We start from the raw sequence: 17,166 nt of genomic DNA, 5'->3' as shown, positions 1-17,166 counted from the left end.
CTCCCCGAAGAAATTTTAACTTCTTCGGTGTAACGTCAACTAAATATTTAGAAATAAAATGTTAATAAAACCTTTTTGAATTCATAATTATGTTAGCCGTAAAACAGCAAGACTGATATTAATCCCCAATAACATATTTTGACCATTTTTACTAGGTAGCACAGAACGTTTTTGTTTTATTTAAAATAAAATATACTCTACTTGAACAAGCTTTTATTCAAACTAACAGCAAGCAAACCAAAACATATTTCTTGTACAGAAATGAAACCATATGCGCTAGACCGCTTCGAACTCGATTAACACTTTTTGTTACGCCTGTTAATACCTCTTCCCTAACGGAAACGGAAGGGATAAGGTTTTTACTCATGGAACGACAGATATTTTTCTTTTTTTATTGCAAGCTGTAGCTAGTGCTTAGTAGCTTAAAAAATTTGAATTTTGCAGATTTCTTCACTTTTTAACTAGTTTTAAAATTAGGCGATATAGGGCGATAAAATCAACAAAATATACCGTAGTAAATTATTCCTGTTTTGATAGCGCGCAACTCCGCTTACGGTCATACGAGTAGCATTTTAATGATTATAGTAACATCTCGACAATGAACAGCATGATGAATTAATACATAGGGGAACTATACGTCCATCCTAGACCGGTTCAAGATTAAGACCAGGCTCTCCATAATATTAAGTTATTTTGCACACATCGTCCGCAGACAACTGGACGACTTCAACAAACTACTGGTTATAGGAAAAGTAGACGGTAAAAGACCACGTGAGCGATCACCTACTCTCTTGTCTGATAAGTGAAATCAATGACTAGACTCTCTGTTATTACTTTCTTGAAGAAAGTAGAAAATAGAATTGTATAGAAAAAGATCATCATCAATCGAGAAAAAGAAATGCCTTCTGCTACTATACATTTTACGTCCCTGCTACGGTTTTAAAGTCATATTATGGTACACCGCAAAGGTCGATCTCCTCTAGGCTAAATTACTCCAGTTCGCTACTACCACCAACCTCGTAAAATTGTAAATATCAAAGGAATATTTGTCAGGTACAAAAATTTCATTGTCTCGTAATTTATTTTCATGAACTACAGTTAACATGATGAATATGTAATATCAATTGAAAACAGACCTGACGTGCATTAGCCTGCGTTACTTTATGGCTTTCATTTCTTAAGAAATATACCATTTTTCCTCTGCTTATTGGGGGAAATTGAGTTGCACAAGTAAGTTGGCCTGCGGTATTCATCCGGAATACAATTATGTCGTATTTAGGTAAATCGAAGAATCTAAATAAGACATGCTGTAATGACAATAAAATATAGCAAATATGTATTATATTATTAAATTCCTTAGAATTAATTGATCGGTTTATTTAAAATGTATATGCAAATCTTATCAGAAAAAAATAACAATCGTCGACAGCAATATATAACCGAACATTACTTAGTCTTGCCATAAATATTGTTACAAACAAAAAACTTTGTATAGTACAGTAAGATGCTTGACGCGTAAAATACGTTCCATCAAAGTAGAGAGCTATGCGAAACTACGCATGTAAATAGTGGAGTTAGGAAAAATAGATAGACAATTTTTTAAGTATTAAATTTCAAAATGATGTTTTTTTTAATAAAACTAAAACCAAACATTTATTGTTTACAAAAAAAAACTATTTAAATGAATATACTTATTAGAAAAAATAAAATTCCAAGTCAGATTATTCAGTCTATTCTGTGTCTCCAATTTTTAGGCTTTTGGTCAAGAAGACACCTAATGTAACTCACGTTTTCCTTTTGCGTTCTGTTAGAAGTTGTTAAGTAGATAACGCAGATACGAAAAGAGACAACCTGTCTCGTCTTGACCTTCTGTCGAAATTTGGATCATTTTCAACAAAATGATCCATAATTTTAGTTATAGTGGTCAAACTCTTATTTCTTAAATGCCATCGAATTCCAAAACTTTAGCTGTTCTTCAAAATCACTACTATCAATATGTTTGTTTTCTTTTTGTTAGTTAATTCCTTGAGTTCATCATAAGAAAGACTAGCCGCTGTTTCTTGAACTTTTTCTTCGAAATCTTCCACATATACTTCATCAAAGCGGGTTTGTTTCGCTATTTCCGCTATATTTTCCAGAATTTCATCTATATCGTCAATCAATGTCAAATCGGTCAACAGCATTCATGACGTAGTTTTTGCAAAATTCTCTTATTAATTGCTTATCTTCATCGTCTATCATTGATATAACGCCTTGATCCATGTATTGAGTTGGTGATAGATGGCAAAAACACCACCTCAACTGGAATGCGTTACTAGTTCTGATAAATTTGTTGGGTAGCTTGGAGTGTTACCAATTAATACTAGTGCTTTTTATTCAAGTTTATTTTATTTTGAGTTTAGTTATTTTGCAATAACGTTTAACAGACGGAAAAACTATATTCAGTAAACCTACCCGAAAAATTTTCATATTTATCCATGATTTTTTACTAGCCTTTCAAATCACAGGTACAGTTGATTATAGACATGCATTTCATTGTTCTTGGAGTGATAAACTAATGGCGGTTTTAATTTAAAATCCTGCGCCTGCGTTACCAACCAGTAGCAATGTTATTTGATCTTTTGTAGCTTTAATACTTGGTGCCCGTTGTTCTTTACGAGATAGAAATGTTCATTTTGGCATTTTTTCCAAAAAAAAAACATCTGTTTCCTCAACTTTAAAAACTATTCTGGAGGATAGTTTCCTTGTTTGATTATGGTTTTTAATATCGCTGGGAATACAACAACCGATTTCGTATCACCACTTGCTGCATCTCCTGTAATCTTTGTGTCGTAAAGATTATTTCGGTATTTAAACCATTCCCGACTAGAAACGAAAGTTTTACTTATGTCACTTACCGCAGCCATAATTTAATTAAAATGTCTTCATTCAATCGTTTTCCATTACGACTTAAAGGCATATTGGGTTCTATTTCGTCCCCTATCCCATATTGTCGTTTTTTCATCTTCTATAATGTTTTCTCCAGAACAGGTATTTCTAGGTGCAGAGCATGAAATTCAATGCAGCACAAATTTAAAACTGACGTTCCCAAGAATCTTGAAATGCTTTTTATGGTTGCTTTGTTTTCTTATTTTTCATTGTCACCCACGATATAAAACAAAAGATCATAATATTCGTAACTGTATCAATAGTACTGTACTATATCAATATACTATTATAAATTTATACTTACAATAATGTCAATAAAAACTTCGAATGATAAAAATGCGTCTACACAGCACCGCATAAAACAAGAAACACAACCTCTGGTTTGAAAATGTTATGTACATGTTTGGAAACCTACGCACGCTAACGCTATGCACAACTTCGGGGAAGCCCCAAGTTGAAATAAAAGAGCGCTTAACCGATATAGCGCTAAACGAAACAGCGTTAAGCGGGTCTCGCTGTATGAATCATTTGTTACTAAAGCAGAGTGTCAGTTTAATACATTAACACGTATAAAGGATTAAAAATATATGAAGCTTGAAGTGGAGTCCATAAATATGGCCATTTTGTTTGTCATGTTGCACAACATATTGTAAAAATTTCTTATTCAAAAACATTTTTTTTATATTCACTCTCTTTCCGTATCGCTTCATTAGATATTTCGATTTTACTACCCAATTATTTTTTAATTTATCTGTTAAGAAATGACGAGAGCATCTCCCAAAGACTAAGTCCAAAGTCAACTTTTAATATATGCGCGACATGGTTCCAGGTGCTATCGTCTTCACACGAGTGAAAATCTTGTGCTTTTGGACATAATATCTTCGTATTCTTTCTATTAATGATTTGACCACCTTTTTCGTACGTACCTATCAATAGCCCGGTACAGAAACATTTCAGTAATATCAGGCGTATGGAGGATTTTAAATGTTTTATTGCGCACCATACCTGCTTTCTGTAATGCAATCTGTAATGCACAGCGATTCGGTTATCTTTATCACCCCACTCCATTTTAAAATCACAAAATATTCTACAACATATTTGCGTGAATATTAAAAAACACTGCGCTGTTTATTAAAAAATTACAGATTCTAAAGGTACAAAAGTAATATAATGTTTATTTTTAATTATAACAGTGTTTACGGCCAGACTAAGTATATATGTCTAGGAAACTTATAAACAAAATTCTAGAAATATGGTCTTAAGATTCAAATTAATGGGGAAAAAATTAAAACTACAACTTTAGTACCCGTTCATCACCAGTTATAAACTTTGACCATTTTTCGGACTTTATTTTTAAACTCTTCATTATATATTCACTCAGAAACTCGAGCCTAGTATCAACATCTTCTTTCTGAAAACAATAAATCAAAACAATAAAATTAAGGTAACATAAATGAGGATCCTACTATTATTCGCAAAATTCTATTCTGTAGCTATTATGGCGTTCTATTTCGGAAAGCGCCATGGCTAATTACACCCCAAGTAATAAAATTTTGTAACTTTAAGGTCTAAAAACATAATGTTACATAAAGTAATTTTTTAAAGGAGCTACGCTGTAATTATAAAAATATTAAATAATACTAATAAACAAAAAAAACAACTTTAATAAATTTGAATATACTTACATCGCCCATTTCGTTAATATACCACTGGACAGTTTAGTGCAAAAAATATTTAATAACCATTCTTAAAATATATATTACAACTTTAATGTCCTTGAAAGTTATTATGATATTAAGGATTATAATTTTATCAAAGCAAAACGATAACTTTTGCCTTTATTTGATAAATTTATTATTCATTTCGATCGTTATTAAATAAGCTTGACGAATGTGATACATGTTGCATAGCAACCAATTCTTTGAGTTTAGAATACCTGAAAAAAAAGTTACACATGGTTAAGATGTTAAATAAAATACTGCCAAAATAGCTAACTACACATTGCTAATTGAAAATAACAGTGTTAAGAAAATGAGAATAAAAAGCTACAATAGTGATTTAACATCAAAAATTAAATAATTATGGTAGTAAGTTTAATACTGGCAAGATATGTACGTCATTTGTCAAATTACGCGCCAAAATTTGTTGATCAACTCTCAGTGTGTTTTAAAAAAGTTAATTTATCTTTTCCACCAGTGCTTAGAGAATCGCAATGGAAGGTTTTGATGATCCTGGAGTCTTTTTTTCCGACAATTTTGGCGTTGATGAAAATGAATCTCAAGAAAATGTTAATCTACAAGCAGTAAAAAAAAAGTTTAAGGAATTTATTCGACAATTTCACACCGGCAATTTTAACTTTAAATACAGGTACCTAGAATCATTTCGTTCAAAATCTTTACTGAAAGATACATTATAATGTGCGTATTAAATTGTTATTTGATAATTTTAGGGATGCTCTCAAACGTAATTATAACCTTAACCAATATTGGGTTGAAATAAACATAGAAGATTTGTCAAGTTTTGATGAGATTTTGGCAGAGAAATTATATAAAAAACCAACCGAACATTTACCCATCTTGGAAGAAGCAGCTAAAGAGGCAAGTTGTTTTTTAAATACAAATATTTACAATGTTGTTAGTTTATATTTGTACTTTTCAATCATCTATAATTTAATTACTTAGTTAGCTAGCTTAATTCTTTAGTCACAAATTTAAAAAAAATATATTAAATTTTGCTTCGGCTTTCTATGCATTTTCTGTCATTGTTTTAACTAACCATATATCATGGCTTCACAGTATTTTAGTGATTAATTTAATATAAGTTATTCCAAATAAAACATTTGATATTGTTTTTATGTATTTTATAAGTACATAACTTACCCTTCCTATTGTTTGATTTTTATAAAAGATGTGTTTACATATTTAAAATTCAACTGCAAATGTGTACAAAAATAAATGTTTTCATTTAGTTAGCAGATGAACTGACTGCCCCTCGACCTGAGGGGGAGGAAAAAGTTGAAGATATCCAGGTTTTATTGTCATCAGATGCAAACCCATCCAATCTAAGAGAACTTAAGGTAAGCTGAAATAGAAAAATGGTACCAAAAATCCTATTGTTTGAATTCATTTGATTGATCAACTAATGGAGTCCCAATAGGAGCAATACTACCTATGTGTTTATACATCAATAATTTTGTCTTAGGAGAAACTTATTTCCTATGCTATATTAAATATAAAATCACTGTAATACTAAAATTATCAAATGTAATTAAATTAGTTTATTTTTTTCAAACATTTTAATGTATTACTTAAAGGAGTGGAAGTAATTAGTGAACAAAATTAAAGATAATTTTCTTATAAAATTAAAAGTAGCCATCTATCATAATCATGATGGAGAACTTGCTCTTTGACAATAGATTTAAATTTTGTTTGAGGTTTCATCAAACATATCTATCATACTAGAACTTTGTATAGAAATAAAAGTAACATATAGTGTACAACAGGAATGAGCAACACATGGCCCATTAAACATAAACATGTTTATGCAGCCTACCAGGCATTTCTGAAATTGAATTCTTAAATTGATTTTCTTTTATCAATATATTGTTATAAATAAAATATACTAAAATAGTGGTACATGCTAAACCGAAACGATTAATTAATAGTAGCCATTGATAAAACTATGTGATGCATAATTAAAAAGCTATATATGTATGATTGTATTGAAAAAAATGGTCCATCAAAACTTTCAAGTACATTTGTTTTTTGTTATCCTGTTTATTTTGATTTTACATTAAAATTAGTATGTTTTCTTATTCTAATGTTTATTAAAGATAAAAATATAATTTTGTAAATTATTAATAACTGTTACATTATGTGTGGCCTACAAAAAAAAATAAAAATTTAAATTGGCATGTTGGTTAAAAAGATTGCTCACTCCTAGTGTACAAAGAAATTATTTTTACTCATTTATTTTCTAGTCTGAAACTGTATCAAGGCTAGTGAAGATACCAGGTATTGTTATATCAACTTCAGCAATAAAAGCAAAAGCTACAAAAATATCAATACAATGCCGTTCGTGCCGTAATGTCATACCAAATTTACCAGTGAAGCCTGGACTTGAAGGCTATGTAATGCCAAGGAAATGTAATACGTAAGTATATAATACTGCTGGTAAAAATTTATCGCTGCATACATCAAAGTAGTAATATAAAATAAAATACAAAATTTCATGTATTATTATTATTTAAAAAGATTATCACATTTCAATTCACATACATCTATTTATTGGAGGTTGAGAATGTAATGACCATAGTCATTATCATCACGATTATTTCAGCTGTGTGGGAGGAAGGTACTTTACATAGGTCTTCCGCACAGATTTCCAATAGGAACAGTTGCAATCTGGTATCATTTGACAACCTTGTGATGGAGTTGTGAGTGAACAACCCAAACTATACTTACTTGTCTGTGGTCACTCCAGGACCTTGAGGTCCATTTACTTGCTTGCCACTACAACTTGCTAATCTGCTGGGCGAAGTTGGTTATTTTAGTTTATAGATATAATGCATAACTTCATTTCACTTTAATATATAATACACTTAACAGTTTATAAAGAGTTGTTAGATCTTGGTCTAAAATAAATAAAGTGTGTACCTTATTACTCAAAAATGACTTTTAAATTAATCTTTATATTTTCAGAGAACAGGCTGGTCGTCCAAAATGCCCTTTGGACCCATACTTCATTATCCCAGACAAATGTAAATGTATTGATTATCAGGTAATAAAAATTTTTAATACTTTACTCAAATGATTAAAATATTCCATGTTAACTTTTGTTACTTTAGTACTAGTAATTAAACAATATAATTCTGCTAACCATGGCGCTTTTTTTTATCTTTAATATGGTAAAAATATGAAACTTCACTTTAATCTTTATATTTGCACTCTAATTTTCTTGTTAATCAGCAAATGTATATATATTCATATATAAGTATTAAAATTTAGGGTATCCACCCACAAGGTCCACAGATGATCTTGTTAGTCTGTTAATAATGTTTAGTATAGAGCTATTTGCAGTATTTAAGCCAGACAATTCCAACAAGAGCCTTTGCTTACGTTACCATATTATTTGTTTCACCTTATGATGGAACCTTCATGAAATTACTGAGTACAGAAGTCCCTTTTAGTCATACTACCACTTGGTCTGTCACTCAAAGCATTTAGGATTCCAATTAAACGACGCCAGAGAGGGTTGAACATTTCTATCTCTTTAAATACTACATATTTAATGTTTTTTAGGTTTTAAAGCTGCAAGAGAGCCCAGAGAGTATCCCGCAGGGTGAGATGCCGCGTCACCTGACGGTGTACTGCGAACGGGTGCTATGCGAGCGCGTTGCGCCAGGCGCCCGCGTCACCGTTCTGGGCATATATTCCATTAAGAAGATAGCCAAAATTGGAGTGGGTACCTAACCATTTATTTTAATATATTCATCTTTTTATAATACATAAAAAACTAGGTTGGGGTAGAACTCTTCGCTTTTACCTTTTACCTCACTGCACTGGGCTTGGTATGTACGCAACAAAAACCAACATGTCGATTGGAACTGCCAAAGTCATACCAGTTTCTAATAGAGGAATTGATTCTTTACTTTGCCTCCGCTGCTCAACAAACATTCACTGGCTAAAAATGTCTGTGCGTTAATAATAAAACTTATGCAAAAAGAAAGTTACTACTTGTTATAATTAAATATATTCAAAATATTAATTAATAAGTAATAAATATATTTAGTTATTTTTATGCAAGCGAGCATGTACAGAATGGAAATTAATACAAGTAGCAAAAGTACAGCCAATGGGTGGCTGTACAAAAACCTGGCTTGTTCTTCCACTTCTACTTGGAAATATGTTTTGCCTAATATTTTAATTATTATGTTGTTTCATTGCTATAATTATTATGCTAATAACTGAGCTGGATATGAGAGCTAGCCTAGTTTTTTAGTAACCTTTATGTTGGTCTCTAATGCTCTAATATTTAGACTACTTAAAAAGAAATCACTTTATTCACCAAATGCTGTTATTACCTATGATTAAAAGTATTTTGTATGTAATAACACATGTTTTTCTTCAGAGAGAGGGACGCGACAAAGGTTCGGTGGGTGTGCGCTCATCTTACCTGCGCGCTGTTGGACTGACAGCGGAAGAGGGCGTCACGGGAGGCCTCCGTCCGTTCACCGCCGATGAAGAGGAACAGTTCCGCAGATTAGCTGCATCCCCTGACATATATGAAAGAATTTCCAAATCAATTGCACCCAGTGTTTTCGGTGCTGTTGATATGAAAAAAGCTATTGCCAGCTTGTTATTTGGAGGTATATATAATATCTAATCATCATTCCTTCAATCTTGTATTGTTTTGTGTTAATAATAAAATTAATTTATAGGATCACGCAAGAGACTACCTGATGGCCTTACACGACGTGGTGACATCAACATCTTGCTACTCGGTGACCCTGGAACTGCCAAGTCCCAACTGTTGAAATTTGTAGAAAAAGCCGCACCTATTGGTGTCTACACCTCTGGCAAGGGCTCCAGTGCTGCAGGACTTACAGCATCTGTTATTAGAGACCCGGGAAGCGTAAGTAATTATTGGCTGACCGTCATCATTTCTGTCTTAGGAGGTCCATTCCTGAACATATGGCAATACACATAGTTTTCCAATAAAAATATTTGGAAGTGGACTGCATTTAGTGTTTTCCGATGATTTTATTAAGATCTGTCCACCTTGTACATGGATGTCCTACACTGCGCTTGCTGGTCTGTAGTCTCCCCACCAGAAACTTACAACCTCGGCGGCAATCTGTTCTGCTCATCATGCGGCTACTGCCTCTTTAACTAGCCAATCTGCTGACCTATATCATTCATTTCGTATTAGCTAATGTTTATATATATTTAAGAAAAACTCATTCACTATCCGACATTATAAATAAAAAAATATGAGTGTATACTAATTTTTTAAAAATATAGCGGAACTTCGTAATGGAAGGCGGCGCTATGGTACTTGCGGACGGCGGTGTGGTGTGCATCGACGAATTCGACAAAATGCGTGAAGACGATCGCGTCGCTATACACGAGGCTATGGAACAACAGACCATCTCCATTGCTAAGGTAAACAACATTTTTATTATTAACTTTAATTGCTTCCTTTTACCTGCCGTTACATACCATACCTCTAGTGATCAGCACTCATGATTCTATGGCTCCTCTCTGGGTTTTATTCAGCTGCATTTTATTTAATAATTTTTGTTGCTTTTGTCATGTCTCCTGTAAGGATTTCTCATAACCAATCAAGCAGTTTTAACTGTATGTGTAGTCTTATATTATCTATTTGCATTTTATATAATCCTAAAAATGAAAGTTTATATTTAAGTTTGTAATGTCGCAATTTTCTCTATAGTTGTGTATTTACATATTATTTTACCTTATTTTATTAAATATGTTTTAACAAATTATAATTGCTACATCAAATTGATATGATTTCACAATAAATAATGACTTCTTGTTGAATGACATCCAGAAAAATTAGTTAGTCCGATTTAGAGCATTACGTTGTAACCATTTACGTTGATTATTCAGTCTGTCCTTTATACAAGATACTTTACAATTTTTAATCATAGTGCGACAACGTGTTGACAATGGCCTGACGGAACAGAGCATTCAGTAAACACCCTCCCCCTCCTCCCTCGCACATACCTAAAGCGCGGTACAGCGGTTTCGGTAGCACTAGAGTTATAAAATTAATGAAAAATATTTTATCAAATATTCCAGGCAGGCATAACAACGACTTTGAATTCGCGTTGTTCAGTATTAGCGGCCGCAAATTCAGTATTTGGACGCTGGGATGATACGAAAGCTGATGACAACATTGACTTTATGCCCACCATCCTTTCGAGATTTGATATGATCTTCATAGTAAAGGATGAACATGACCAGAACAGAGATATTGTAAGTATAATAACGCATATTTCTAGTTATTTATTACTATAAGCGGCGTTACATAACGTTAGTCATCATTATTATCATTGCACACAAAAAAGAAGTCATAATTTTATAATTAATATCAAAATTGATTTATCAAATTTTCATTATTAAATAACACTTTATAGTATTATTATTGATTCGAATTGATTGAATATATTTAATATTAATTTTTTCTTTTTTTGAAAATTTAATTACACATTTATGTGCAATATTCTAAATTTGTGAATTATTATATAACAAATATTAAAAATTTATTGAACTAAAATTAATTTAATAGTAATATTTACACCATAGAGTGTAATGCTTTTAAACTTAAATTAACGATGTTCGTGAAAATGATAAAACCCTGATCCGAGTTTGATGTAAATTCGTCTCAGAATAGGAACCATTTCAAATGAGACCGCTTGTTGGTTTCTCTATCTGATAAAAGATTTATCTAATAGCCTGTGCCGTGGCTTCCGACGGGTACCCAGAAGTACATTACAAACTAGGTTTAGGATGCTAAGCTACTAAGGAAAATAGTTGTTTACTAACTTTTGTTTGAGATAGCAACACACATGGATTTATTTATGTTAGGATGTCATTATTAAAGTAATAAATTTGATAATTGTTAATTATTAAATTTAGCTATACCAGTATTATTCTCTAAAATAATATAAAGAATAGACTAAAGGTGGACCAACAACATAGTCAAAGTAGATCCACAATAACGGGGGCCAACAAAAAAAACAGCCAATATCGATGTATGCAGGCAGCGCAAGGCTAGTTGCAACATTTTGGCGATCTCTGGAAGATATGCTTTGCAGGGGGAGTCAGGGCTTTCAGAGGATTCTTCTCTTGATACATAAAGATGGATAGACCATTACATAAATGTCAATTAATTAATCTTATGTATAGACTCTCGCGAAGCACATAATATCCGTGCACATGGGCGGCGACAGCGTGGAAAGGGAGACAGTGGCCGGGGAGCTGCCGCTAGCTCTGCTGCGACGCTACAGCGCTTACTGCCGGGCTCGCTGCGGGCCACGCCTATCCGCGGCAGCCGCGGAGCGCCTTCAAGCGCGGTATGTGCTCATGCGCACCGGAACATTGGAACATGAGCGGCATACGGACAAACGACTCTCCATACCAATAACTGTGAGGTAAATAAATACCTGTTCTTTTTCCAGGGACGGATTTTGCTATATACTTACTGGGCTTATCAATCCTCGAGGCTGTTGATTACTTTTGTTCCTTTATGGATATCTTCATTACAGATTTCATCTTATAGAGACATCCCAAATAAAATATTTCGTTGAACGACAGTGATATTCTAAAAGTAGTGAGACTAAAACTATGAACCAAAAATAAGAATAAATTCTATGCATGTAATAAACAAACATAAGAATATATTGGTTAGGATAAAAATTGTTCATTAGGTGTATTTTGTTACTCTTTGTAGTCAATCTTTAAGCTGTTTGAAAATGAGACCTTAACATATATAGGTTTTGATGAACTTATTGAAGCATTCTATGTAAAAAGATTACTACTATTCAGTTTAAAATATACACTTTCACCATATCAGTTCTTTTATAATATAATTTTTGTGATCTTGATTTTAAGTTTAAATGCAAATTATTTGGTTTATTCTACCAATGTATTGAATATATATAAATTAAAGCCAATATTTGTTTTTTAATTTTAATTAAATTGTTTAAGGTCTCTCTCTTTTCATTTAAATCTGGTGTTGCTTAGTTCATACAAAATATCTCAATAAAACACGCTAATTATACATGTGTTGAATTTACAGACAACTCGAAGCCATCGTCAGAATATCAGAGTCCCTGGCCAAAATGCAACTGCAGCCATTTGCAACAGAAGTTCATGTTACAGAAGCATTGCGTTTGTTCCAAGTGTCAACATTGGACGCTGCTATGACTGGCAGCCTTGCAGGTAATCATTTTTTTACATCTTTATACAAAGCTAATGAAATCCAAACCCAAGACTGTGTGTAAAGTTCCTCAGTGAAGCAAAGATGGTGGCAGACAAGGACATGAAAATGAGCACAATGACTATATTTAGTCTGCTAGGTCATGTAGTTAAAAAGAATAATATACAACATTCAATTAATATCAAATTTCTTTAATTCCTTTATTGATGGTATTGCTAATTCATAAAAACAATTTTATTTATCCAAAATGTCCATAATAATTTACACAAGATGACCTTATTAAGGTCGCCATATAACACAGGATGTAGGTCGCTTCTAACCGATCTTAGTGGAAATTTATAGAGGTGGCCTATGTCCAGCAGTGAACTTCTTACAACCGAAATGCTAATAATAAATTAAATTATTCTAATTTTGAACGTCCCAAATTTAATTGTTATTAGTTTTAAAAATGTATTTATTAAAATTCTGCTTCGCGTTTTAATAGTTTTATTAAATAATTTGACTTTTTCATTTGATATCATTTTCTCTTTAGGTGCCGAAGGTTTCACCACCGAAGAAGACCATGAGATGTTGTCCCGCATTGAGAAACAACTTAAGCGTAGATTTGCAGTCGGATCTCAAGTGTCTGAACAAACTATTATACAAGACTTCGTACGACAAAAGTACCCAGAGCGGGCTATACTCAAAGTTATACACACAATGATAAGGCGTGGCGAGCTTCAACACCGATTACAAAGGAAAATGCTCTACAGACTTTCCTAAATCCTTCAACAACAATAAATAGCGGGATTCAATAAATAAAAGAAAAAAAGTTTTTTTATAACATTTATTGAGTTATCAATTATTCATAATTACATTCATTAGCTAGTCTAATCTTGGCAAATAAATACATTAAAGATGCACAGGGCACTACTAGAATCGTTTATTAGTCAGTCACACTGACTCATAGAATTAAAGCTACTCGGTGGTCATTAGGTATAAGCGTAAAACATTAAAAATCAGGCAAAGGTCATATTCAACTGTTTATTAACCCTCGAGTTTAAAATTTAATACTAAGTCTCTCACTCTTCTATGCATGAATTTAAATGTTTATTAAAATCGCTTTTAGCAGGAGAGAGACATTGCATCAGGAAGTTATTCGCAGTGCCTGCCACACATTACTGCATCATTTTGCTTCTTAACCGTTTGACGGCTAAGCGGCGCCATCGCGTTGTCATTTACGATTCTGTATAACGAAATTAAAAAATTAACGAAAATGAATCTTAAATCATAAATTTTCTTCTTTTCCATAAAATCAGCCAAATTAAACACATAGTTTTCAAAATTTTAGGGGTTAAAAAAGACATTGTTTCATGATACCGAAATTATCTATATATAGGTATATAGCATGCTACATCTATATATAAATAGCACTTTCGCAATGTATTTTTATTGATAGCTGTCAAACGGTTAATGTGATGAAATCAGTTGCAAACCCTTCTATCGTAATTTAAATGTTATAGGCATAAAAGTTTATCACAAGGTCTGCATGTATCGAAAACAGCTTGAATATATTAAGCAACCTTTAGAAATTATTCTGCAGTTTTTTCTGATGTGTCAGGAAAATTGAAAGGGTATTCCGGATGCTTCTCCACACCCTTCCAGAAAAGGAAATTGAAGATACGTCCGTCCTCCCCTTTATCTAACTTCTTCAAGCGATTCAATTCTGCTGGTGTTAATTCAAAATCGTATATATCGGAGTTTTCCTGAAACAAAATATTTTTTTCTTCACATTGACTTAAGAAAGTTTTCATATTGTAAAATAATATTTATCCTTAGCGGTCTTATTGAATTGACCTAATTTTATATGTATAAGGTTATATACCTATAACAAAACCATTTGACAAAATTAGTTGGCATGATATATATATTAAAAAATAATTTCCTATAGTGATTTTTTTTTGTTTGTGGTAATTGTCAGACTCACAACACAAAGGATAAATATTTTTTAGAAATTATTTTTTTTTGTATTAAAATTAGTCCATGAATTGTCGACCATCAGACACGTTTCATTTGAACAAAGTACTGTTTCCGGATGAATACACATTTAAATTCAGGAACCGAGGCGAAACAATAGAGATCAATTTGAGCGCGAGGCTTTTAAAAGAGAAAATATGATAAAGGAGTTTTCCTATAAGAATAGATCACCTACACGATAGATCACAAATATAATGAATTCTACGAGCCGTGGACGCGCGACTAAAGATTGTAATCACCATTACCGACGCCAACACCGTAGCACGAATACGACAAAGTGTAATGAAAGCTTCAGGAAAGCTGCTAAAAACCTAAAAAAACTAATACACTAGGTACTTCAAAAGTGGCCACTAAAAGGCAAAGTAAATATAATGTGTACACACCTTTAATCTTTTTTCACTAGTACTCTTTGGTATGACTACAACTTTTTGAGTTACTAAAAAATTTAACAGTACTTGTGCTGGTGTTTTGTTGCGCTTCTCCGCAATCTCCATCACTTCGGTGTGGCCTAACAAATCCGGAAAAGTATCTGGGCTGAAAAATGTACGCGTACAATTAAAGATACATTTTACGTTTGCCCAACGCAAGAAGACTAGACATGGAAGGTGCGTACTTGTAATTATATTTGTTAACAAAATGGTCCTTAGCACCGGGGCTTCCTAATGGCGCGTATGCTGTCACCACTATATTATTCTCGGCGCAGAACTTCCGAAGTTCCAGTTGCTGAAAATAAGCGTGGAGCTCCACTTGCAACACTTGCGGTTTAAGTGTAGCATTCTTAATTATTTTTGATATTTGAGCTTCATTGAAATTTGATAAACCCAAATTACGGATCCGACCTTCTTTTTGGCACTGCTCCATTACCTGAAAATATAATAGTTTATAAATTATCTATTTATTATTGCTATACACTGGTTTTATACATCTTACCAAAAAAATATCGAAACTTCGGGCATCATTGGCATGCTTACAGTTGTTTATCGAGCCACGTAGGCGAACTAAAATAAGCGATATAGACCGGCGGGTTAATAAATTGAAATAACAGAGAGCAGAAAATACGGCTCGCAGAACAGATGTCTGCTGTAGCTTTAAGATTCTGAAGTGGAGACCACAGATCAGCAAGCGCAGCTTAGGCTGTCCACCCACTATGTAAACGTAACCTTGTTAAGGTCGTCGAAAACACTGGATGCCTAATTGGCCTCTTTAGAAATATACAGGGGATACCTGCGTCTAGCAGCGGCCTTCCTACGGCAGAAATGATGAGAGACTGAAGCTTCATATTTATCTATTTAAATTATATAAAGCACATCTAATAATGCACTAAATTCTCACTCACCCGCCAAGTACTAACGTGATTGGTGTCCATATCAAGTTCATATTCCCCATTTTCTTTAACTACCGGCGTCAAAGTGTCGAGATTGCAATGGAAACCAAATGGAACATGTATTAAATAAAGATCGACATAATCCATTTGCAATCGACTCAATTGTAAATTAAGGAATTTTTTCACATCAGATGCTCTATTTCCAACATGCGGAAGCTGGAAATATTAAGATTTAAAAATAATTTACGTTCAATGTGGTATAGTCCAACAAATTTAAAACAGTTTTTATATATTTCATGGTTAGAAACAAATATTTGATAGAGTAACAAAACCCAAATTATTTACGAAAATATGTAGGCATTTATTACGTTTATTATTATTAACTACTCTTAATCGATCAAAATTTCACCTTGAACTATTCCTCATATTTAAGAGCAAAATCTATTAAATAATTTTGATGAAATGCGTTCAGTAATTCGCAGATTCACTACTATCGGTTATAACTTACCTTTGTGGTGATAAATAAGTCTCTTCTGGTTCCTTTCCCATCTGTTATCCATTGTTTTATAGCATTGCCAATTGCTTCTTCATTATTATAGTTAAAGGCTGTATCTATATGCCTGTACCCTAAATCCAGAGCTTTATAAACAGTAGATTCTATAACATCTGGAGGGGCCTGAAAAAATCACCCCTGTAGTTATAATTCTTGTCCATGAATACAGACTTCATTTGTTTCAATACAAACCTGCCACGTGCCTAAACCTAATGTAGGCATTAAATCGCCAGTTTGAGAAAGTGTAGCATATTTCATGGTTTTCAGGTTTCTATAAGTTTGCCTGAACTGAACTTTATACTTGTACCACTCCTTTGCTTTGCTATAAACCTTTTTGTTCAAGGGCAATCTGTCAAACATTGATTTTTTGGAAACCAGC

General features: G+C 32.8%; 3 protein-coding genes across 5 annotated transcripts in view; 1 reads left to right on the top strand and 2 right to left on the bottom strand.

Annotated features, from left to right (window-relative positions):
- The window catches only part of LOC137919923 (dynein beta chain, ciliary-like), a 65,003-nt gene extending 60,381 nt beyond the window's left edge, over positions 1-4,622 (bottom strand). Inside the window, exons 1-3 of the mRNA XM_068763145.1 lie at positions 4,614-4,622; positions 4,235-4,339; positions 1,137-1,307 (exon numbers count right to left, since the gene is read on the bottom strand). Coding sequence (XP_068619246.1) covers positions 1,137-1,307; positions 4,235-4,339; positions 4,614-4,622 — 285 coding nt within the window. The remainder of the gene's footprint in view (positions 1-1,136; positions 1,308-4,234; positions 4,340-4,613) is intronic.
- Positions 4,623-5,077: 455 nt separating this feature from the next.
- Positions 5,078-13,919, top strand: Mcm5 (Minichromosome maintenance 5). Its single transcript, XM_068763310.1, has 13 exons — positions 5,078-5,295; positions 5,378-5,525; positions 5,897-6,004; positions 6,908-7,080; positions 7,629-7,707; positions 8,229-8,387; positions 9,058-9,295; positions 9,368-9,561; positions 9,951-10,091; positions 10,752-10,928; positions 11,862-12,106; positions 12,754-12,896; positions 13,427-13,919. Exons 1-13 carry the CDS (start codon positions 5,141-5,143, stop codon positions 13,654-13,656), a joined length of 2,190 nt encoding a protein of 729 aa, XP_068619411.1. The 5' UTR covers positions 5,078-5,140; the 3' UTR covers positions 13,657-13,919.
- On the bottom strand, positions 13,755-17,092 carry LOC137920079 (1,5-anhydro-D-fructose reductase-like). 3 transcript variants are annotated; one of them, XM_068763312.1, is made up of 7 exons: positions 16,980-17,092; positions 16,743-16,910; positions 16,247-16,450; positions 15,524-15,774; positions 15,294-15,444; positions 14,457-14,639; positions 13,755-14,119 (listed from the first exon to the last, which is right to left on the bottom strand). In XM_068763312.1, exons 1-6 carry the CDS (start codon positions 17,043-17,045, stop codon positions 14,466-14,468), a joined length of 1,014 nt encoding a protein of 337 aa, XP_068619413.1. In that variant the 5' UTR covers positions 17,046-17,092; the 3' UTR covers positions 13,755-14,119; positions 14,457-14,465. The 3 variants fall into 3 exon arrangements, with proteins under 3 accessions (XP_068619413.1, XP_068619412.1, XP_068619414.1); XM_068763311.1 differs by having other exon boundaries at positions 13,755-14,639; XM_068763313.1 differs by having other exon boundaries at positions 13,755-14,639; positions 15,366-15,444.
- Positions 17,093-17,166: the final 74 nt, after the last annotated feature.

The sequence above is a fragment of the Battus philenor genome, unplaced genomic scaffold (assembly GCF_028537555.1).
Source record: "Battus philenor isolate CCGP_79_NKW_IND1 unplaced genomic scaffold, ilBatPhil1.0.hap1 SCAF_17, whole genome shotgun sequence".
Classification (NCBI taxonomy): Eukaryota; Metazoa; Arthropoda; class Insecta; order Lepidoptera; family Papilionidae; genus Battus; species Battus philenor.
Note: the sequence above shows the minus strand (reverse complement) of the source record. Positions and strands in the feature narration are given on the sequence as shown.